At 42.8% G+C, this 24,631-nt stretch overlaps 1 protein-coding gene and 1 non-coding gene across 3 annotated transcripts in view; one reads left to right on the top strand and one right to left on the bottom strand.

Moving 5' to 3' along the window:
- Nucleotides 1-24,631, top strand: part of BMPER (BMP binding endothelial regulator) — a 257,526-nt gene that overhangs the window by 19,008 nt on the left and 213,887 nt on the right. For both annotated transcript variants that reach the window (XM_069586706.1, XM_069586707.1), the window contains exon 3: nt 15,823-15,922. In XM_069586706.1, coding sequence (XP_069442807.1) covers nt 15,823-15,922 — 100 coding nt within the window. The remainder of the gene's footprint in view (nt 1-15,822; nt 15,923-24,631) is intronic.
- On the bottom strand, nt 24,279-24,385 carry LOC138439952 (U6 spliceosomal RNA). Its single transcript, XR_011256890.1, has one exon. It is a non-coding gene; the product is annotated as a U6 spliceosomal RNA (small nuclear RNA).

The raw sequence follows: 24,631 nt of genomic DNA, 5'->3' as shown, positions 1-24,631 counted from the left end.
GCTTAGCGTTTGGCTACTGCTCTCTGTTGGGTCTGAGCTCCCTTAGGACACAGGTTCTATACCTTTCCCTTGGCGTTCTTAGATCTTCTAGGCAATCAGCATTTTCCTGAGCTAGAGTCTGTTCCCTCAGAGAGGTAGCTTGGCAGGCATGGTACTTATTAGCACTAGGGTAAGGAGTGGCCAGCAGTAGCCAAGCAGTAGCTGTCTCGTGAGCCTTAAATAGCCACACTGACAGCTGTGCTGAGGCATCTTGGTTGGTAGGTATCTGACATAGTGGCAGGTGCTGAGAGAAAGTGACCTCTGGTGGTCACTGGGTTAATATAATAGTCTGAACCAGTGATCTTACACAGTTGTGTGTGTTATTGCCTGAGGGGTGTGTGGGTGTGCGCATGCATGTGTGTATTAAGACTCACACATATAAAATTTTCTATGGGTTTATAAGAATTATGTTTATTTGGCTACTCTTTCTCAGATCTTTTTACCCTGGGTCTTCCTTATCTTTCTGAACTTTATGTATTGGAGGGCCCCAGGATTTGATCAAAACATTCTCTCTGTTTATACTCCTTCCCTAAGTGATTTTTATATAAATTCATGGCTTAAAAACATCTATATGCTGAAAGTTCCCACATTTGTGTTCCCAGCTCCCTTACCCCTCAAGGTATGCATGCATGCTAAGTTGCTGCAATCATGTCTAACACTTTGCTGCCCTGTGGACTGTAGCCTGCCAGGCTTTTCTGTCCATGGGATTCTCCAGGCAAGAATACTGGAGTGGGTTGCCATGCCCTCCTCCAGGGGATCTTCCTGACCTGGGGATTGAACCTGCATCTCCTGCGACTCGTGCATCGCAGGTGGATTCTTTTACCGCTGAGCCACCGGGAAAGCCTTGACCCCTCAAGAGTAGGCTTGTAAATTCAAATGCCTACTTGGCCTCTCCACGTAGATGCTAGGAAGCATCTCAGACTTAAAATGGCCCAAGCAGAGATTTCATTTTGCACCTCTCCTCCAAATCCTGTTTCTTCCAGCCAGCAGTATCAGTTGCACTGCTCCATCTTTTCAGGGATCAACCGTGATGTCCTGAGTTCCTCTTTCTCTTACATCATATGTTCGATATAGTAGCATATCTTGATGGCAAAACCTTGACAATGTATCTGATAATTCCTATCTTCATGATCACTTTTGCCTCTGGACAATACATTATCAGGCAGTGGCCACTGAAATGTATACATCCGATTATTTCACTTATTTACAAAAATTCCCCCAGTGGTTTCTCATCTGACTTGGACTGCAGTCTGAAGTCTAACTGCAGGGCCTGCAGGATCTGGCTTCTGATGCTGTCTCTGACTCTGCCTCCCAGAGCATCCTCCCCTTTCGGTCCGCTATTCTTGCATGATCTCAGCTCCCTCTTAACAAGGGTGTCTGCTCTTTCCTGTCCCCGGAGCACACGTATCCAATATATTTGTTGTTGTCGTTTAGTCACTAAGTCGTGTCTGACTCTATTGCAACCCCATGGACTGTAGCCCTCCAGGCTCCCCTGTCCATGAGATTCTCTAGCAAGAATACTGGAGCAGGTCGCCATTTCCTTCTCCAGGGGATCTTCCTGACCCAGGGATCCAACCCCATCTCCTGCATTGGCAGGTGATCCTTTAGCACTGAGCCACCAGGGAAGTCCCATCCAATATAGTTACACATTCTCATTTCTTCATTCTCACCTCTGGAGAAATGCTTTCTTATTTGAGGGCCTTTTTTCTGACCTCTCACCCCTGAAGTACACAGCCTGTCATTCTTTTCCCTTGTCCTGCTTCGTTTTCTCCATAGCCCTTATGAGTATCCCTTGTATCTCGCACATCTTTGTTTCCTGAAGGTCTCGCTACTGAATGTCAGCTCTGGAGGCTGTGGACTCTCTAGTCACGCTGTACCCCGGGGCCTGGACCACTGCTGGTCCCCTCCAGCATTGGTCCCCTCCACAGCATACCTGTTGGATGACTAAGTATATGCTGTGTTTAATTTATTTAAATTTAATTTTTTGGTTCAATTAAATTGAATTAATTAGTCTTTAATTCAATTAGTTGTCTTTAATATTTTGATTTAGTAATTTGAAGATAAAACTCATTATTTCTCTTCCTCAGGGTAAGTTATGTATTTTCCTTTCCACTCTAAACTGCTTTTTCTATATTGAGAGCTTGCCATATTCATGGCTCACGTTACTCCACATATCAAGTCAGATGGTGGGGAAATTGTACCAATACACAGACAAAGCTGAAAAGCGATCTCCAATGAACCAACTAAAATTATAGTAAAATATATAATAGGCAATAATAACTGGAAAATAAAATGTGTGCCTTAGAAAAGTGGTTTTAAAAATAAGTATTACTGCTCATGGGCTTCCCCAGTGGATCGTGGTAAAGAATCTACCTGCAGTGTAGGAGATGCAGGGGATGCAAGTTCAATCCCTCCCTGGAGCAAGAAAAGATCTCCTGGAAGATGGCATGGCAGCTCATGCCAGTATTCTAGCCTGGAGAGCCCCATGGACAGGAGCCTGGCAGGCTGCAGGTTTGCAAAGAGTCAGACACGACTGAAGCTACTGAGCACAGCACACAGGGCGTTACTGCTTATACTTGGTGACGTAATAATGATTGGTTTGGGAATGTAAATTAAAATTCAGTATGTTGGTATTTAACAGTTTACTTAAAATATATGATGGAAGAAAGACTAGCAAAGGGTGTTAAACTTTACAGTTTCATAGAGCAAGAGAAAAGTGGCAAATCATTTCCCATACTATGCATAAGATGGGCTGCTTTTCTGTTGGTGGTGCCCAGCCATGTTGCTGCACCTACTTTGGAGGGCACTGGAATGGCATCATTGAAGGAGATCCCTTTTGTGGGTTCTCCGATTTCAAGGGTCTAACATAGGTAGATTGAATTGTCTCAGTGAGAGAATTGTATAACAAAGCTTTTTGGAGGCTCATTCAGGGGCCCACGTATGGTCTGAAGAACCAGGAGGGTTAGGATGATCTCTGGGGGTTTATGGCAATGGAGTTTGGTTGAAACAGACCTTTGCCTCTTCTTAACTAACTCATGACTGCCCTGTGTCCACTCATGTTGCAACATGTGAGGTGCTTCTGCCGTGTTTGTGCTCTGGCCCCTCTCCCTCTTGGACTGGAATCTCTTCCAGGGCAGAGGATAGATCTGATTCATATGTTCTATTCTCAGCAAAAACCTGGCACAGTGCCTGGCCCACCACAGGGGCTCAACAATATCTGTTAAACAAACTCATGCATTTTCAGTCAGATAGGTTTGAATCTGTGGAGCCAACATTTAACCTGCAGAAAAATCCAAGTTTGCAGCCACGATGTCACATTTTCTAAAGGCCGTTTGTCTTCTGTTGACATTTTTGTCTTATTTTAGATGTTAAAGCTTCAGAGAAGCTGTCTTAAGATGAAATCTTTAAGAGAAACCAGAAGGGTAATAATCTTGGCCAGTCATTTCTTTTTTAAAATGAAGCATGCGTTGTGAGTCTTTTTAGCAACAAGTTTATGTTAATGGTGACCAGTTTATGTTATGGGTGACCAGTCACTATTATTTCTTCATAACACCTTAATCAGAAATGGATTATATGCAAAATTGGCATTCATTGATTGTTTCATGAGTTTGAAAGTGGAAGCCAGTGAATTATAATTGCATTCTAAACCTATGAAATAAATCTGTGGCTTCTCCAGTTCTTTCTGACATCTGCATGTGGCCCTTGGGGAAGACTTGGTGACGAGAACAGGCTGTTAATGGCCCTGGTGAATGAGTCAGACCATCCCCAGCTCACACGCTTTCAGATGAGGGATGCTGTCTGAGACTCACTTTCTCAGTTTTGTGAATTTCCATCTGGCCAGAGGGCTCCTGTCCCCTTGTTGCTCTGCCTGACATTCCTCGGGCTAACTGGACACCCTCTGCCCTCAGCACCAGAGTGAATATAGTCCAGGAGCAAGGATGTTTCCAGCACCTGATGCATCAGACAGCCTTCACTGTTATCCACAGGCAGGACGGCAGGAACCAGCTCTAACGCCTGCATCCCAGGGGTCCCTTTGAAAGCCTCTGTGATTGCTGATGGTCAAGGTCAATTGTAAAGATGTCTTTAAAAGTGTCTCACTAGTGACCAGAAAGTTACTTTGTCAAGATGACAGATGGGCTGTGAGCAGTTCCTCTGCCCTGCCTGTTCCCTGTGATGTCAGCTCCATTTCCTTGTCGAGGTTAGGTATTTCTGTAGCTCCTCACAGCACGTGGACTTTCATGGGCAACCTGTGGAAAATCTTCTGTTCTCTTCTGCGAAAAATCAGCTCAGTGGCTTGCCGTTGACCCACAGGAATGAGGGGCGAATGCGGACCTGGTGAGTCCCACTCACTGCGGGTAGAAGACCCAGGCAGAGATTCCTGCTGACAAGAGGGTGACAGCCCTCCAAAGCTGGTCTTGAGAATAAGTGGTTTGTCACCACCAAACATGCCGGCAGGACACAGCCGGGGCCTAAGACATTTACTCAGTTCCATGTTTTGGATGCGTTCACTCTCCATTGCCCAGGCAATCATCTATGTGTACAATTAAAAGGGTCCCTTGAGGTCGCAGTTTCTTTAGGTAGCCAGGGAGCCCAGCTTGTTATATTGTGGCGAGTCAGAAAAGGGGCTGCTGAAATAATATCTCCAGGTAGCCTTCCTTAACTCCATATCATGAGCTTTCCCATGGAAGTGACTCTGATTTTCTTGTTGTCTTTAACTCCTGAACCCTCACACCTTGCTTCCTCCAGTGCCCCTGCTGGCCTACACAGTACCTGGTCCCAAGAATGAGAAGCCTGGCTAATGCCTCTGATGATGCCCTCTGATGAAGATCCCGCTGGTCGTTGGGGCTGGATGCCCCATCTTCTTGCTAGTTCAAAAGAACTCACCAGAAAGGCATAAAAATATTCTTAGAATCTCACGCCCTTCCCTTTTTTGTGTTTTAGGGGAGGGGGTCAGAGAAAAAGCTCATTTATTACTTGTCATGTGCTGAAGGGCGCCCGTCGTGCAATATAGTCAGAGATGCTGGGAAAGGCGACTGGGCCACTTGTGCACGAGACTGTGTTCCTCTGCAGCCTCTGTTCCCCTTCACCCTGGGAAGCGCTGGCTTCTTCCCATAGTGACCGTCTGTGTATGCTTTCTCTGCAGCCCCAACTTCATCCTGCATCCCAGCTGTTTGAATCCCTTTTGATTTTGAGGAGAAAAAGGTAGACTCAGGAATTGTTGTTGTTCAGTCTCTAAATCATGTCTGACTCTTTGCAACCCCATGGACTGCAGCACTCCAGGCCTCCTCGTCCCTCACCATCTCCCAGAGTTTGCCCAAGTTCACGTCCATTAAATGGGTGATGCCGTCCAGCCATCTCATCCTCTAATGTCCCCCTCTGCTTCTGCCTTCAATCTTTCCCAGCATCAGGATCTTTTTCAGTGGGTCAGCTCTTGACATCAGGTGGTTAAAGTATTGGAACTTCAGCTTCAGCATCAGTCTTTCCAATGAATATTCAGGGTTTATTTCCTTTAAGATTGACTGGTTTGATCTCCTTGTTGCCCAGGGGACTTTCGGGAGTCTTCTCCAGCACCATATTTCGAAAGCATCAATTCTTTGGCCCTCTGCCTTCTTTATGGTCCAACTCTCAGATCTGTACGTGACTACCGGAAGGACCATAGCTTTGACTAGACAGACCTTTGTCAGCAAAGTGATGTCTTTCCTTTTTAATACACTATCTAAAATCCGTCATAGATTCATCATTTGAATTGGGAATGTGGACCACATAAAGGATGCTGACAGCCACTCCGCTAAGGTCTCATGCCTGGCTCCTGTTCTCTGGTAGAAGAGGATGCAGTCAGCCCACCCTCTGATTTTCCGGTCTGCTTCTGGGAGCCTGAGTGGTGTCCCAGAGCTGCATCTGTGACGGGGTGCCCTGCACTCAGTCACTGGCTGCTCTGTGCTCAATCCATTCCAGTTACATTAATGTGGTGCTGCCAGCAGATCCCTTGCTTATACGACGTACAGTCTAATAAAAACCAGGCAGTGCTACTTTCTTTGGGCTACTATTTTTATTTGGTGGTTATTTCTTTTGTCTTCTGCCTTCTCTAATGCTTTGGTTCTATTTCAAAATATGATTAAACAGAATGAGGAGCTGTTTGACACTGCCCTGTTTTAAATCAGAGCTGTACTTGAGTGGCTGGGACAGTCTAATGGCTTGTTTCTCTTTGTTCTGAGAGGTCCTTGAAAAGGTGCCCCCCTCAAAAAAAAAAAAAAAAAAAGCCAGACCTAATCTTTAAACAGCTTAGGATCCCCAAACAATCCCCCCAACAAACTAAAGACCATTAAAATAGAATTGAAATGTTAGGTAAGTTAAATATAAAAAGGGCCTCCTTATTAATCCCCTGCTGCTTCTGCGGGCACGTGTCATATTTTCAAGGTACAGTATCAGGAGAATACTGTCATTTAGTGATGTATTAGGGCCATATATCATCAGAACATCGTCCTGGTAGAGGATATGGGCACTAAAAGACACGATTCTGGCCAGACAGAACAACAGGGGGTCTTACTTCTTTTCTCCAGCCCCTTGCACCCCCTCTGCCTTTTTCTTTAATCTCCCTCTGTTTTGTGTTGCAGAGAAGTGAATTTCTTCATGGGATAGGACTTGTTGCAAAATAATCGGGGGGCCCCAGTGGACTTCATAAAGTCTTTTAAATGGCTGGGCTTCAAGGGCAGCTTTGTTCAGAGTTTGAGCCGTTAGCTGGGCTGGGGAAGGCCGCCTTTGCCAGGGTCCAGGTCTCTGGGGTAAAGGCTTGCCGAGCCTAGACTAGAGGCAGAAAGAATAACACTCCCAGATGGAGTGCAATGAATTGTGAGATGTTTTGCAAGATGCTTTCACATTAAGTCTCCAAAACTATATTCTTGCAAGATGCTTTCATGTAAAGACTCCAAAAGTATGGCTATGGGATGCTGCCAGCCTCCTGGGAGAGGAGCACTCTGTCCCTGCGCCCCCAAATCACGAAAGAAACCAGAGGACTTGGAGGATTTTGGTCCGGGCTCTGGTCTGACTTGCAAATGACAGGGCACTCAGAGGCTGACACTTGTTTTGAGTTTTTAAGTCAGAGCCTTAATCTATTTTTTCTACAAGGCACTATTTTTACTCTTGTGTTCAAAACAGAATCATAAACTAAGGTTTGTAATGGTCTTAAAATGGGGAAGTGCTTAACAAAGGCACACATTTAAATGTGTTGGCTGCAAGGAAGAGATGGCTCATTTTAACCTCTAAACCAGGCAAGCTGGTATAGCGATGAAATCACCGATTCTGATTTCAGCGAGACCTGGGTTTGAATCCCTGCTGCAGCTATGTGAAGCTGGGTGAGCCTTTTAACCTCTCTGAATATACACAATTACATATAAAATGGATAACTAAGGAGAACCTATTGTATAGCAGAGGGAACTCTACTCAATGCTCTGTGGTGAACTAATTGGGAAGGAAATTGAAAATAGTAGATAAATGTATATGGATGACTGATTCACTTTGCTGTACAGCCAGAAGCTAACACAACATTGTAAAGTAACTATATTCCAATAAAAACTAATAAAAAATAACCTCTCTGAGCCCCAGCTTTACCCATAAAATATGGGTAAATCAGTGCATTCTTTAGGTTTGTTGTGAGGGTTAAAAAGGACATAATACACAAAGCATGTTCAGCACGATCTAGCAAATAATAGGTTTTCTATAAATGTCAGGAGCTATTATTCTTAATAGTTCAGCAGCCTGCCTGGAAAACTGTTACTGCCACTTCATAGAATTTCGTTAGAGATGGGTCAGCTCTGGCTTTTGATAGTGAAGGGTTTGCAAAAGTGGTGGGGGTTGGGGCATTCAGAAAAATCTGGAAATGTTACTTTACATTAACAGCAAGGGCCATTGACACCCCTCACCTCTACTGACCTTGGATGTGTCCAGCCTCTTCTTGGCTGGGAAGTTTGGTTCATTTTCCCTGTTGAACACACTTTCTTCACCTTAAAAATGGTTGTGTTGGTGTTTTTTCAACGTTCATTGAGCTGAGAAACATGGTCTGGAGCCCTGGAGCCTCATGCTTGTACACTAAGACTTTGGAGTGGACCAAATTGCCTTTTTTTTTTTTTTTTCCCTCTTAGCTCTTTTGGTGCAAGAGTTATGAAATCAATTGTACTGTCAGTAACAAAGAACGAGCAAGTCCAAGCTTAATTAAAATAATAAATCATCGATCAAGTTTACTATTGCCATTGGCAACCACTGAGCTATCTTAGTCTCCCTCACCTTCCAGTGATTCTTTTCTCAGAGATTAAGAACAGATTTCATCCAGAGGAGCCCGGCTGGAGCAGGTACAAACTTGTGTTGTCTCCTCTAGGAGGCTCATGCTAGCTTGCACGATTCCCCCAGACTGTATGTTCTGGAGAGGGAATCACTTCACTTTTTCAATGATCAAAACCAGGTATCAGTGATACCTACCCCCCTACCCCCAACCCCGGGTCTTTTCTTTCAGTTTCTTTCCGTGTCTCTGCATTCTAGAACTGTCATTTTTGCAGTTAGGTCTGTTTATTTGAGTTTTGACCCATCTCTTCGGTGGCATCTTTCACAGGTTACCTTCTAACAGGGCAGGGAACAGGAGCCCTCACGTGTCCGACCCAGGTGGCCTGTCTTTCCAGAAAATTTCCAGACTCGCTCAACTACATACTAATCTAGTCCTAAACTCTCAACAGTCATGTAGGAGCTAACCTAATTTTAATATGATACACTCATAAAGTTTAATGCTGTGCCTTAGCAACTAACCTCCCTGGCTGGCCCCTTAATCCCAGTCTGGGAACCAGGTTTTCTTCCCAAGTTCACTGCTAGCTAGCTCTTTGAGGGACCTGAGACACTTAACTTCATTGTGTGCCATTCCTCCGTCTGCAAATCTTAGGAAACCTGTGAGGATTAATGAAATAATGTCTGCAGAGCTCTTTAGAAGAAAAGTGCTATGTAAACATAAAGTATTATTCTTCTGTTTATGAGACATTTTATAATATTGCCTAGGAGAAATTGTGACCGGTGTGCAAAAGTACCATAAAATTCCTTTTTGGTTCTTTTGGAGCTGGAATTGAGTTACAATGGGGGCACTTCAAGGAAAAGTTGACCTCTTTGACTACATGTGTGTGAAGACTTGGAATTCCAAGGAGGATACATGCGCTGATGTTGGATCACCTTCTTCCTTGGGAAACTTGACAGAAGACATCTGTATCCCTTAAAAAAATTTCCTCTGTGAGCAATTTTAAGACTCTCAAATAGCGCAGCACTGCTGTGTGTGCACTTCAAACAAGTTCTCTAATAAAGAGAATTTGATTAAGGGTCAAAGTGTCTTGTTTGTGCTCACCATCCATGATGGCTTTTGAGTCAAGGTGGAATTCTCTTCTGTAATTCTCACTTGGGGCCAGAAGTTACGCCGCAGTGTTTTGTGATTCTGCTCATGTCTGGTGTCTCGTTTCCTCCAGGAGATTTCTGGAGCAGAGAAAGGAAGCTTGCTACGTGGTTTCTTTCTCCCTCCCATAGCACTGGGTCCAGTGCCACATGGACCATATCTTTGGTTTGGCTACTTTGGAACTGCCCCTCCTCTCCTTCTCCAAGTCACTGTCCTGGACATATGTCCTCGACTGGAGCTGATGACAGAGGGAACGCCTTAGTCAGAGTCAATATGAGTCTAGCCCCATAGATATTTGTATTTTAATAGGGGCTCCATCCCCTCCCTAAATAAGGCTACAGTGATGAAATGACAGTGTGTGTGTACACGTGCAGGGTAGGGTAGCGTAGTCTGGCGGGGACAGACTCCAGACTCCACCAAGAGCAGAGGACACTTAGTACCTGTGGGATAAGGCAGCCAGTGGAAAGGGAGTCCTGAAGACACGGCTTTGCATGTCCCCCTTCTCACCAAAGAGGCTGACTTGGAAACCAATGTTTTTGTCTTTTGGTAATCTGGAGAGTTTCTAATTTAGGAAAGAGAATTCTTTCCTATGCCTTCTATCTATGATAGAATGATACTACTCTAATGATACTACCTGGCTCGTGTACCTTATTGACATATTTTGTTGTTCACTTGGGGCAGAAAAAAATATTACAACTTCACAGCCTTCTTGATTTTCTGAAAAAGGATCTGGCCCTTAGAATTTGTGAGTTCGCCAAATGACAGCTGTTTGCCTCTAAGGCAGGCTTTGCTTTCATAAAAGACAGGAAAGGAGGGAAAAATCACACCATCTTCTGGATGGCCTGCCACCTCCCTAGTAGAGCTAATCACAGGAGGATCAGCAGGCAAGGCACCCAGTACTTTCATTTTCCTTCTTATTTCAAGAAATGTGTGTTGCCATTTCATAGTCTAGAAATACAGCATCTGCCAGCTGACATTTCTCCCTGATCGCTCTATCATATCAGCTGCTGTGTTTTCTTCTCCAGATTTTTATTTCATTATTATTTTTAAATATAAATGAAAGGTCAGGTATGGACTTCCCATAGTCCATAATAGGATTGGGACTGGAAGAATCTTAGAAAAAAAAATATCTTCAAGACATTGGCTTGAAATAAAAAAAAGCATCTCAAAAACTTTTTTTTTTCTCGTTGAGAAAAGCAAACAGGAAGTTCTCACAATGGCGATTTGCTGTCTTCTCTAACCTTCTCTCCCCACCCAGCCCAAATCAGTGAGAGATGATTTCCCTCCACACCAGACACTGAAAAATGCTCAGGAGGCACTGGCAGGTCTCCTGGCCACATTTCTAAGCCCAGGGTACTCTGTACTGCCATCTAGTGGCAGATCTTAGACACAGCAAGCTAGCTGCTGAAGTCCTGTTTGAACTTGGCTGTGGCCAGAGCTGTGGTTTGGCTTGCATCCTTATAGAGCTTTGTTGCCAGCCATGTAATTTTTTTCCCTTTTTACTCCTTATGCCCCTCTTTAATGTTTGTTTGTTGGCACTTCATTTCATGTGCCTCCAGAGGCTGTGTTTTGAGTTTTGATATATTTGGTCTTTCCAAAAGAAGGCATTAATGCGAACAGATGCCTTTGACAACAGGTAAATGACAGGCTTGCTGATCCTAGAAAGTGGAAAACATGGGGAGACGGAGACTGAGAATGAAAAATGTGATGAGGTTTGTTATCCTTAGGCATGGGCGAGGTTGGGATTTTAAAAATCTTCTGACATTTTCCTCCACTGCATGTTTACCACCTTTTCTGTGGCGTAGATTTGGGAAGAGTCAGATTCAAGCTGAAATCTTGGGGAAGATTTACTTGGAGATACGAGCCTAGCCATCAGCGATGTGATAGGCACAGATAACTATCCATGTCCAAAATAGTGCATCTTTCTTTGTTATCAGAAACAAGCTGGTGTTTGTGGACCTTGTCATGGTTGGTGATGACACAGCACCTCGGAGATATTCAGCTCTTGTCAGTGTGCTCGCTTCATGTTTGTGGAACCACCTGCAAGGCACCAGTCTCCCCTGGGGCCTTGAAACTGTGATGTTCTCTAGTTCTTGTTAGTATCCCGAATGCCTGGGAAATAGCTGGTGGAGCATTTAAGTGCATGCCTTCAAACAGGTAATGCATCATATTTGGATCTTCTCAGAGTCATTTTAACGGCTAACCTTTCCAGATAAAACCAAAGATACAAATGCTCACCACACTTTCATGAGCATGAGTGCTAATATAGCGCTTCTCTCCAATCCCCTGGGAGTTGCAGAGCCTCTCAAGGCACTCCCAGGGTCTAATTCTAAAATGAATCCAGACTGTCATCTCCTCCCTTTCTGAATGAGCAGAACCCCTGGGAGTCTGAGAACTCCACATTCTCCAGCTCACCCATCACCTCTCCCCTAGAGTGAGGTACATGGAGCCTGGGGATGGGTTGGCCCCGCCATCCCAACAGCTCTATTTCTACATGGTCTTGTTGTCTCAGTACCCTGATGGCTTCGCAAGGCCCCTGACTCATGGGAATAATAAGCCCACCCCAACCAATGTTCCATACGATATTACAGAAAAACCTGAATGAACTTTTGGGCCAAACCGATACTCCAGATCTGCCTCTTGTGGGGCCTGGGCAAGTTGGCTAACTCTGGTTCCTTAGCTGTAAAATGGGGATGATGTGGATTTTTTTTTGTGAAATAATGCATATGCAGCTCTTAGCACAGAGCCTGATACATAGAAAGTGTTTGGTAAGCATGAATCAGTAACAGAAAACATTTCTTGAATGAGAAAAGGAACTGAATGAGCCGTGATCTTGAATAAGAACAGAGGACACTTGGTGCACGTGCGATGGGGTGGCCAATGGAGAGGGAGTCTTGAAGGGACGGCTTTGTGTGTGTACCCCTTCTTACCAGAGCAGCTGGCTTGAAGACCAGTGTTTTTGTCCCTTGGCGAAATCAGGGAAAGCAAAGTGAGTGGTCTTAATTAACCTGTGCTTGAATTTACTCTGTAGCTGCCAGACTCAGTTAAGGGGATGGAGGAATCAGCCTTTCACCAGTGATTCTCTGAAGTTTTTCTTTGTTTCTTGGAGGGCCTGGGAATCTGGGCTTGTGCTCCGCATCCACGCAACCAGACAACAGGGAAATGATCAGATCTGGCAGCTCTGTACCTACATGACCCTTGGCAGAAAATAAAAAAAACCTCCCAAGTGTTATCAGAAGTGGGGGAAAACTCCCTAAACCTACAGCTAAGGTTTAGGTTTGTTCTGTGTGTGTGTGTGTATATACACAAAAAAATTCCAGATGTGAATCTACAAACCATCTGGTTGAAATAACTTTTGTGCTGAACTGTAATTACAAGCTATTTATTGTGGATCTTGGATCTATGGTTTTTGACTGCCTGCTGGGTTTCTAATTTAGCAGAGTTCTGACATGTAAGAGTATGTGTCTTCCTGTTCATTAGATCCCAAATTTTGACTTCACATCCACCCTGACTACCCTTAGAATTTTTAATTGCTTGTGTCTAAGGAGTTTTCCTTTCAGAGAGGAGATGCTCTTGGGGTGACTTTTCCTTAAGGCTGCAGCCAGGTTTGCTGAATGCATAAAGCCGATTTAACAGATGCTCTGAGGTAATGCCCTGGGTGGGGACATCTGGTATCAAAACTATGGTTTTGTGGAACTGCTGTTTGCGAAACTAAGTCAGTGTTCATCATGGCCAGCAGCGTATATACCTGATCAATGTTCTCGATTACTTTGGTGGTGGTTAAAGGTCCTTATAATTTAAAAAAAAAATACTTCTTTAATTTGAAAGGTTACCATAACTATGTATTGCATTTGTAATTTAAGAAGAAAGTATGAACAGAAATTGCAGGGCTGAGACTGACAGTGAGTCATGCTGCCACCTGTATTATGAAACAGAGAGGGTGAGGGAAGGAGCTTTGCCCTGCTCGGAGCCAGGATATCTGGGTTCAGGTTGCAGTCAGTCACTCTGGGACTGTGGACAGCTCCTGAGCCCACCCAGTTCTTGCAGCAGGAAGAGTACTCTTCTCGTGGCAGTGGTTCTCAGCCTGGGCTGCACGCTGGAATTATCTGGGGAGCCTGGTCCTGAGAGAAATCAGATCTGAGCTTCAGGGGCTGGGAGACAGTGCCAGGCTTCCTGAAGAACTGCACACGGATTCTGATTAGCAGCCCAGGCTGAGAATCACTGCCTCATAGTGTTTTAAGGAGTTGGTGAGATTCTCTATGAGAATTCTTATCACATAACAGACGCCAAAAATGGGGAAAGAAATGGAGACTGGATTACTTAGCTCAACCACACCTTCTGATCAGACACCAATAACCAATAAATGAGAAAACTAGAAGTCTGCCTACCAGCCTTGCAGGAATGGGTACAATGCCTGAAGACTGATGCTCACACTTTCAGTAGCCAGGCAGATCCTGGGATGACCCCATCCGAATGTTTACAATTGGCCTTGGAAATGATGGTCATTTTCTGTGTGTGGCATCCAGTGGGAATGTTTGAGCAACATTGGTTGGGGTGGGCTTATTATTCCCGTGAGTCAGGGGCCTTGCAAAGCCATCAGGGTACTGAGACTAGACTGGGTAGAAATAGAGCTGTTGGGATGGCAGGGGCCCACCCATCCCCAGGCTCCATGTACCTCACTCTAGGGGAGAGGTGATGGGTGAGCTGGAGAGTGTGGAGTTCTCAGACTCTCAGGGGGTCTGCTCATTCAGAAAGGGAGGAGATGACAGTCTGGATTCATTTTAGAATTAGACCCTGGAAGTGCCTTGAGAGGCTCTGCAACTCCCAGGGGATTGGAGAGAAGCACTATATTAGCACTCATGCTAATGAAAGTGTGGTGAGCATTTGTATCTTTGGTTTTATCTGGAAAGGTTAGCCGTTAAAATTACTCTGAGAAGATCCAAATATGATGCATTACCTGTTTGTAGAATAAGATACCAAAAATAGTATGTTACAACACTTCAGCAAGATTGAGACTGTAGCAGCAGCAATTGAGACTGTTCTATCTTAGCACTGATTTACAGCTGGAATTTCGTGTATAGGCTGAACTTGGATTCCCAGCCGCCAACATACCATCCCCTCCCACCCCCTCTCTCTCTCTCTCACACACACACACACTCAGACCGTTACAGACACTCCTTACATCTCTCCTTGGTGCTAGAATAGAACTGGAGATCTTCTTTAGTCTCTTGACTTTGAAGACTACTGGTTACACTTGTAAATCTTCCCAAGGTCTTTGTCAGGGCTGAGTCTCCTGCACATGTTCCAGAAGTGTTCACCTCAAGGTAAGAGAGCTGGTCAGTTGCTCTTCGCTAGTCTGTCCCCAAATCAGGTGATGAATGTGGTCATTCCAGCCTTAACTCAGGGTAGGAGGTGGGCCTTGTGTACGTTTGTGAGCTCAATTTTGAAATCCACCTCTATGATTGCAAAATTATATGATCTTCAAAAAGTCAGAGCTACTCGGAACAGCAATTTTCCTGTGCATAAATGAGAGAGTGATAATATTTATCTCCCAGGAATTTAATAAGGATGATTATTCACCTAGCATTTAGTAGACACTTTTCCAGTCCCAGTCTTGTTGAAGTGTTGTGACATAGTATTTTTGATTCATGTGCATCTTGTTCTGCAAACAGGTAATGCATCATATTTGGATCTTCTCAAAGTCATTTTAACAGCTAACCTTTCTGGATAAAACTGAAGATGCAAATACTCACCACACTTTCATTAGCATAAGTGCTAATATAGTACAGCTGTCCCACAGCTGTAAAACACTGACGCCTGTGTCTCTGCTTGGCATGGGGAATATTATTTTTTCTCTTACTGAGCCGATTCAATACTCAACTTTGTCATTATTTAAGTTGGAACTTTAGATTGCTGCATGTTAATGCACTCTACTATTAAGGATAGTTGGACGGCTGTGTGCAAATATTTTTGTTCTCACAATGCAGTCCTGGCCCAGGTAGCCCAATGGGCAAAATATGATTTACACAAATATTATCATTTCTATAGTGTGTACCAGAAAGAAATGGTAGAGCAAAAGAAAGCTTCTCTCTCTCGGAGTTTGGTTATTTATGTTAAACTGGCTGGTCAAGAAGGGACTTTCCATCCTGTTCATCTGCCTCTAATCTCAATCTGTTCCTGGATGGATATACCCGCTCCCAAAAGAGCAAAATCTCGTTGGCTATCCCAGAGTTGTCTCTTGAAGATGAAGGCAAGATAGGAAGACGGAAGCTGGGAAAGGCTCAACTGTGTGCTAGGATTCTGGGGATTCTGTTTGAAGCTGATTTCAAATGTGTCTTGTCTTTTTTTTTTTTTTTTTTGCCTAGAACAAGGAAGTGACCTGTAAGAGAGAGAAGTGCCCAGTGTTGTCCAGAGACTGTGCCTTGGCCATCAAGCAGAGGGGAGCCTGTTGCGAGCGGTGCAAAGGTGATTTATGTCTTGGCTGCCTTTTTTTGGCTGTTCCTGCAGGCGTTTTTATTTCTCTTCCTCTCACCTTTCTATTCATTGAGCTTTTAGCTGGGATGCAAGGGGGTGTCAGGAGGGACACGAGTGAGTGTTGAGGGGCTGGTGGTAAGGAGGAATCTCCTAGTGGGGGATGAAAGCATAGAGAGCATCTGCGTCGTTGGCCTATTTTCTGAGGCAAGTTGTTAAACTGTCCTAGAAGAGATGTGAACACGATGCCCCTGAATGTTGGTACACACACACACAAGCCTGTTTTGTCAAGAAGTTTCAGCACTCAGTTTTTCCAGGCTCTGGCTTGCCCTGCCCACCTGTGCCAGAGGAGTCTTTAAGACCAGTTTATATCATTTTGGTCCCTATTAAAGTTTTTTCTTCTGAATTAAACTGAAGTTCTTCCCTTTGTCTTTGAAACATCCTTAAAATATTCTTATTCCACCACCCGCCACCCTCCGCCCCATCTCCTGTGACTCTCCAGCATGCCCATCTCTTTAGAACCTGTTCTTCTAGCCTTGCTTCTGCCTTCACTCAGGTCTTTCCTCCCAACCTGCCCAGATGCTGCCTGTGCTCAGGGTACCCCAGCCCTCATCCATCACATCATAGCTAAGTTTCCATGGCATCAGAAGGCCACACAGACATTTCAGCGATGTGATTTTTCTCCTTTATTGTCTCGTTTGTGTTCAGTCGATTGTCAGCTCCTCAGGACAGGAGCCAGGTCCTGCTCTGATGATGCCTAGTGTATGTAGTATGGTCCTGCAGATGTCAAAATGACCACAGTGCTTCAGGATGTGGCCCTGGAGTCACACTGCCAAGTCCAGATCCAACAGTCCTCGGTTGCAAAGAGATTTCTCACCCCAAAGATGCATCCTGGGTTGCAGAGTATTCCCCAAAAGTTCACATCCACTAGGAACCCCAGAATGTGACCTTAATTGGCAACAGGATCTTTGGAGATATAATTAGTTAAGGTCATGCCAGATTAGGGGTGGCTCCAAATATATTATGCCTGGTGTCTTTATATGAAGAGAAGACAGAGACACACAGAGGAGGTGGCCGTGTAATGAGAGAAACAGGTGTGAATGCCTGGGCTGTGTTGCTGAGATTTACCTTATTCACTTGCTCTGGGAAGAGAAGCTTAGCGTCTGTCTTTTTGAAAAGCTCCTGGGGGATTTAATATGCAGCCTTGGTGGGGACCTCTGAAAGAGATCTTGATCTGGTGATTTCTACCCTCACAGAAGAGAATGCAATTTTGGAGCAACAAGAGAGGGTCCCCTTCTGTAGAGCTCTCAGAAGCAGTTCTTTAGAAACCAGGTAAACTAAAGCGCCATTTCTAGTGACAACCCCCAAGTCTCTATACTCAATTACGAGTTTGAACTTTTCAACACACACTATTATATGAAGTCCACGTCAAGAATTAATGCCCAATTGTTTGTGAGTGACTATAATTATAAGAGTAAACTATAATGTTTAAGGCTACAAATAAATACATGAGGCAGAGGTTGGAGTTGTGTTGCCACAAGTCAAAGAATGTCTCTGGGTACCAAGAGTTGGGAAAAGCCCAGGGGGGTTCCTCCCCAGAATCTTCAGATGGAGCATGGTCCTGCCAGCACCTTCATTTGGAACTTCTAGTCTCCGAAACTGTGAGAGAATACATTTCTGTTGTCTTAAGCTCCCAAGCTTGTGATAATTTGTCACAGCAGCCTGAGAAACTAATACCTCAAGGTTTCCACTTGAGCAAGTAGAGACACGGAGCCTCTCTCTACTGCATCCCCTCACCTGTTAAACGAAGATAGCAATTGTGTTGGAGAGGTAGCTAATGGTAAGAAGCAAAGTGTTTAGCACAGTGTCTGGCATGTAAGCATTTCTCAGTATAAATATAGTGGGTACTCTATAAATACCTGATGGCCTTGACTATAACAATGCGTTTTCTGAAGCCTTTTGGAGTAGGAGTAATCAGTCATTTCCTTCTCACCTCTTTCCTGCGGAGTTGGGAGTCAGATGTTTTACTCACATGACATCGGAGAGCTATGGATGCAAGACTTGAAATAGTAATTTCTTAGGAATCTCCCAAGCTGATGGTCAGATAAAGTAGTTACAGTGAAGAATACATTGCTGAATTAATGTGTGTCTGACTTACTGTTGATTCACCTTGAAGAACCTCTTCCATTTCATTCTCCATCTTTTAACTGGTGATTTGCCAGCTTCATCTTGCAAGGCAGCCTCGGCAGCGAGAGATGGATCGGATGCTACAGGGTGGAAGCAGAATGTGTGAAGGGCCCATGCCCAAGGCTTTCAGTTTGTCCCTCGTTATCATGGGACAGGGGCCACCTTGGGTTGCTCTAGTGTGTGATCTCCTTTCTTTCTTGTCCTGCTGTTTCCTTTATCATCATTCTTCCTTCCCATCATCCTGATCTTCCGAGGGATAGGGATACTTTTCCTGAGTATTCATTTTTCTCTTAAGATAAGGCTCTTCAAATGGAACTGGACCCAAGAATAGACCATTGAATTCAGTGTCCTGAGTTCTCCATTTTTAAAAATTAATTAATTTGGTTGGTTGTGCCGGGTCTTAGTTGTGGCATGAAGAATCTTTTTTCAGTTGCAGCATGTGGGGTCTAGGTCTCTGACCAGGGATTAAACCCAGGGCACAGAGTCTTAGCCACAGGGAAGTCCCTTGAATTCTCATTCTGACAGTAAAGTCAAGGCTTTCTGGAGAGGTCAAAATCCTCAGCCTGCCTAAAGATGGAACTTCCTGATAGAAGCTCCTGAGTAAATCTGACCTGTCAGACTCTAGAGGGGGATCTTAAAGATGCCTCCTTAATTTTCTCAATTTCTACTCCATAATACAATGTTTGTCTCCTGGGTTTGAAGAAACACAGTTGTATTTGCTCTTAGCTACTGGTTTATTTATATTTTTTGGATTAGAATAGTTACATATGCTCACAGAAGAAGCTTTTAAAAATAGGCTAAACTGTGGAAAAACAGAAAATAAATTACTCATAATCTTACCACCCAAAAGTAATAGATAAATGTTGATATTTAATATATTTTTCCTGTATTGTTTCCCATGTAAAGGTGTTTACCTAGTTGACATCTTAGGCATCCCTGGTGGCTCAGTGGGTAAAGAATCCACCTTCAGTGGATTCTTCAATTAGACATAGGAAATGCAGGCTCAATCCTTAGGTCAGGGAAGATCCCTTGGAGGAGGGCATGGCAACTCACTCCAGTATTCTTGTCTGGAGAATCCCACAGACAGAGGAGCCTGATGGGCTATAGTCCATGGGGTCACAGAGAGTTGGAAACAATGGAAGAGACTAAGCACACACACAGTAGGCATCTCACCATCAAATTGTATTATTTCTGTTTTATTTTCTTCTCCCACTTAACATCAGGGGAGGAAGGAATAAAGTATTTTCTATAAAACTGAATCTTCTAAGAAATAACAATTGTTATCAATTTATTGTCTTTCCCAGACCTTTTCCAGTTTATTACATGTACAAACATTTACATATATATGTAATCTTGTACGTGTGGTTTTATTTTATATGTCATTGTTCAGTCACTCAGTCGTGTCCAACCCTTTGTGACCCCATGGACTGCAGTACGCCAGGCTTCCCTGTCCTTCATCATCTCCTGGAATCTGCTCAAACTCAGGTCCATTGAGTCAGTGATGCCATCCAATCATCCCACCTTCTGTTGTCCCCTTCTGCCTTCAGTCTTTCCCAGCATCAAAGCTTTTCCAGTGAGTCAGTTCTTTCAGATCAGATGGCCAAGGTATTGGAGATTCAGATTCAGCATCAGTCCTTCCAATGAATATTCAGGATTGTTTTCCTTTAGGATTGACTGGTTTGATTTCTTTGCTGTCCAAGGGACTCTCAAGAGTCTTCTCCAATACCACAGTTTAAAAGCATCAATTCTTCGGTGTTCAGCTTTCTTTGTGGTCTGACTCTCACATCCATACATGACTACTGGAAAAACCATAGCTTTGACTATACAGACGTTTGATGGCAAAGTAGTACCTCTGCTTTTTAATATGCTGTCTAGGTTTGTTATAGCTTTTCTTCTAAGGAACAAGAGTCTTTTAATTTCATGGTTGCAGTCAACATCCACAGTGATTTTGGAGCCACAGTGATTTTGAAGAAACTAAACTGCTTCCATTGTTTCCCCATCTATTTGCCATGAAGTGATGGGACCGGATGCCATGATATTCGTTTTTTGAATGTTGAGTTTTAAGCCAGGTTTTTACTCTCTTCTTTCACCTTCCTCAAGAAGCTCTTTAGTTCCTCTTCGCTTTCTGCCATAAGGATGGTGTCATCTGCATATCTGAGGTTATTGATATTTCTCCCAGCAATCTTGATTCCAGTTTGCACTTCATCCAGCCCTGGATTTCACATTATGCACTTTGCATATAAGTTAAATATGCAGGGTGACAATATACAGCCTTGATGTACTCCTTTCCCAACCAGTCCATTGTTTATATACAATTTTAACTGTTGCTTCTTGACCTGCATACAGACTTCTCAGGAGGCAGGTAAGGTGGGTCTTGTATTCTCATCTCTTGAAGAATTTTCTACAGTTTGTTGCAATCCACACAAAGGCTTTAGCATAGTCAATGAAGCAGAGGTAAATGTTTCTCTGGAATTCTCTTGCCTTTTCTATGATCCAACAGATGTTGGCAATTTCATCTCTGGTTCTTCCTCTGCCTTTTCTAAATCCAGCTTGTACATCTGGAAGTTCTTGGTTCACATACTGTTGGAGCCTAGCTTGGAGGATTTTGAGCATAAATGAAATTAAATAGTACTTATTCTTTTGCTATTTGCTTTGTAAAAATATCTCTATAGCTTTTTTTTGCTTTAAAATCTTGCTTATATAGCCACATTGCCCCACACTGCCCATGTAACCAGTTATTTATTTGTGACTGCTACATGCACACTCCTGTCCCAAGTTTTTCCTGTTCTGGATTTCTCCCATAGTATAATGGGAATTTTTCTCTCCCTTTCTGTGGTTTTGTGAGAAATGGTATCAAGCTCCTTTTAAAGAACGTAGCTGAGAGCCAGACATTACTTTTATGTTTTTTCAACAATATGTAGAAAGCACTGACAGCTGTCAATAAATCAAGACTTGAATGATGCTATTTTTGCAAAATCTTAACCCAGGCTGATGAACTGCAATGATAGGATCAACTGAATTTAGAATACAGGCTAGATGAAGAAAGGGGGGCTATTTTACATGCCTCTTATTTATTTTTTATTAAAATTAAAAAAATATTTATTTTAATTGGAGGCTAATTACTTTACAATATTACAGTGAGTTTTGCCATACATGAATCAGCCATGGGTGTACATGTGTTCCCCATTCTGAACCCCCGTCTCACCTGCCTCCCCATCCCATCCCTCAGGGTTATCCCAGTGCACTGCCCTGAGCACCCTGTCTTATGCATCAAACCTGGACTGGTGATCTATTTTACATATGATAATATACATGATTCAATGCTATTCTCTCAAATCATTCCACCGTTGCCTTCTCCCGCAGAGTCTAAAAGTCTGTTCTTTACATCTGTGTCTCTTTTGCTGTCTCCCATATAGGGTCATCATTACCATCTTTCTAAATTCCATATATATGCATTAATATACTATTCTAGTGTTTTTCTTTCTAAGTTACTTCACTCTGTATAATAGGCTCCAGTTTCATCCACCTCATTAGAACTGATTCAAATGCATTCTCTTTAATAGCTGAGTAATATTCCATTGTGTATGTGTACCATAGGTTTCTTATCCATTTGTCTGCTGATGGACATCTAGGTTGCCTCCATGTCCTGGCTATTGTAAACAGTGTTGTGATGAACATTGGGGTATATGTGTCTCTTTCAATTCTGGTTTCCTCAGTGTGTATGCCCAGCAGTGGGATTGCTGGGTCATATGGGAGTTCTATTTCCAGTTTTTTAAGGAATCTCCATACTGTTCTCCATAGTGGCTGAACTAGTTTGCATTCCCACCAATAGTGTAAGAGGGTTCCTTTTTCTCCACACCCTCTCCAGCATTTATTGTTTGTAGACATTTTGATGGCAGCCATTCTGACTGGTGTGAGATGGTACCTCATTGTGGTTTTGATTTGCGTTTCTCTGATAATGAATGATGTTGAGCACCTTTTCATGTGTTTGTTAGCCATCTGTATGTCTTCTTTGGAGAAATGTCTGTTTAGTTCTTTGGCCCATTTTTTGATTGGGTCTTTATGTTTCTGGAATTGAGCTGCAGGAGTTGCTTGTATATTTTTGAGATTAGTTGTTTGTCAGTTACTTCATTTGCTATTATTTTCTCCCATGCTGAAGGCTGTCTTTTCACCTTGCTTATAGTTTCCTTCATTGTGCAAAAGCTTTTAAGTTTAATTAGGTCCCATTTGTTTATTTTTTGTTTTATTTCCATTACTCTGGGAGGTGGGTCATAGAGGATCCTGCTGTGATTTATGGCAGAGTGTTTTGCCTACTTTCTCCTCTAGGAATTTTATAGCTTCTGGTCTTAAGTTTAGCTCTTTAATCCATTTTGAGTTTGTTTTTGTGTATGGTGTTAGAAAGTGTTCTAGTTTCATTCTTTTATAAGTGGCTGACCGGTTTTCCCAGCACCACTTGTTAAAGAGATTGTCTTTTCTCCATTATATATTCTTTCCTCCTTTGTCATAGCTAAGGTGTCCATAGGTGCATGGATTTATCTCTGGGTTTTCTATTTTGTTCTGTGGGTCCATTTTTCTTCTTTGTGCCAGTACCATACTGTCTTGATGACTGTAGCTTTGTAGTATAGTCTGAAGTCAGACAGGTTGATTCCTCCAGTTCAATTCTTCTTTCTCAAGATTGTTTGGCTATTTGAGGTTTTTTGTATTTCCATACAAATTGTGAAATTGTTTGTTCTAGTTCTTTGAAAAATACCATTGGTAGCTTGATAGAGATTACATTGAATTTACAGATTGCTTTGGGTAGTATACTCATTTTCACTATACTGATTCTTTGATCCATGAACATGGTATAGTTCTCCATCTATTTGTGTCATCTTTGATTTCTTTCATCAGTGTTTTATAGTTTTCTATATATAGGTCTTTTGTTTCTTTAGGTATATTTATTCCTAAGTATTTTATTCTTTTCATCACAGTGGTGAATGGAATTGTTTCCTTAATTTCTCTTTCTGTTTTCTCATTGTTAGTGATGCAAGGGATTTCTGTGTGTTAATTTTATATCCTGCAACTTTACTATATTCATTGATTAGCTCTAGTAATTTTCTGGTGAAGTCTTTAGCGTTTTCTATGTGGAAGATCATGTCATCTGCAAACAGTGAGTTTTACTTCTTTTTTTCCAAATTGGATTCCTTTTATGTCTTTTCCTTCTCTGATTGCTGTGGCTAAAACTTCCAAAACTGTGTTGAATAGTAGTGGTGAGAGTGGGCACCCTTGTCTTGTTACTGACTTTAGGGGAAATGCTTTCAACTTTTCATCATTGAGGATAAAGTTTGCTGTGGATTTATCATATATGACATGCCTCTTCTTTCTAAGAATGATTTTTCATTGAGAAATATTATTATTTTTGTCATTCGAGTTGTCAAACATACTTCACATTTGAGGCCTTTGAAGAATCTACTTTTTATTTTTTATTTTTGATACTTCTAACAGGGGAAAGCATGGAGAGAAGGCATATTATCAGCACATTTTTTCTTGAACAGTCTGTTAAGAAATCTGGGTAAAAATTAATTGGGGAAATTTTAAATTCCCACATTAAATTATGCTTATGTTTATGTCTACTGTGTACTGATGTATATTTGGGAACATTTTTAATTAGTGTTCATAGTTTATCTATCATTATGGGGAGCCACATTTCATTCTTTTAAATAATTACAGAATAAACGAATAAAATAAAACTCAGCATTCAAAAATCTAAGATCATGGCATCCAGTCTCATCACTTCATGGCAAATAGATAGGGAAACAATGAAAGCAGTGACAGACTTTATTTTCTTGGGCTCCAGAATCATTGCAGATGGTCACTCCAGCCATGAAATTAAAAGACACTTGCTTCTTGGAAGAAAAGCTATGACTAACCTAGACAACATATTAAAAAGCAGAGGCATTACTTTGCTAACAAAAGTCCATCTAGTCAAAGCTATGGTTTTTCCAGTAGTCATGTATGGATGTGAGAGTTGGACCATAAAGAAGGCTGAGTGCCGAAGAATTGAAGCCTTTAAACTGTGGTATTGGAAAAGACTCTTGAGAGTCCCTTGGGCTGCAAGGAGATCAAGCCAGTCAATCTTTTTTTTTTTTTTTGATGGTTTAGTATGGTTTATTAAGCTGTGCCTAAAAATATGGAACGCTTCACAAATTTGCGTGTCATCCTTGCGCAGGGGCCATGCTAATCTTCTCTGTATCGTTCCAATTTTAGTATATGTGCTGCCGAAGCGAGCACAAGCCAGTCAATCTTAAAGGAAATCAATCCTGGGTGTTCATTGGAAGGACTGATGGTGAAGCTCCAATACTTTGGCCACCTGATGCCAAGAGTTGACTTATTAGAAAAGACCCTGATGCTTGAAAAGATTGAAGGCAGGAGGAGAAGGGGCTACAGAGGACAAAATGGTTGTATGACATCATTGTCTCAATGGACATGAGTTTGAGCAAGCTCTGGGAGTTGGTGAAGGACAGGGAAGCCTGGTGT

Source organism: Ovis canadensis, chromosome 4 (assembly GCF_042477335.2).
Source record: "Ovis canadensis isolate MfBH-ARS-UI-01 breed Bighorn chromosome 4, ARS-UI_OviCan_v2, whole genome shotgun sequence".
NCBI lineage: Eukaryota > Metazoa > Chordata > Mammalia > Artiodactyla > Bovidae > Ovis > Ovis canadensis.
The sequence above is the reverse complement of the archived record's forward strand: the minus strand, read 5'-3'. Positions and strand labels throughout refer to the sequence as shown.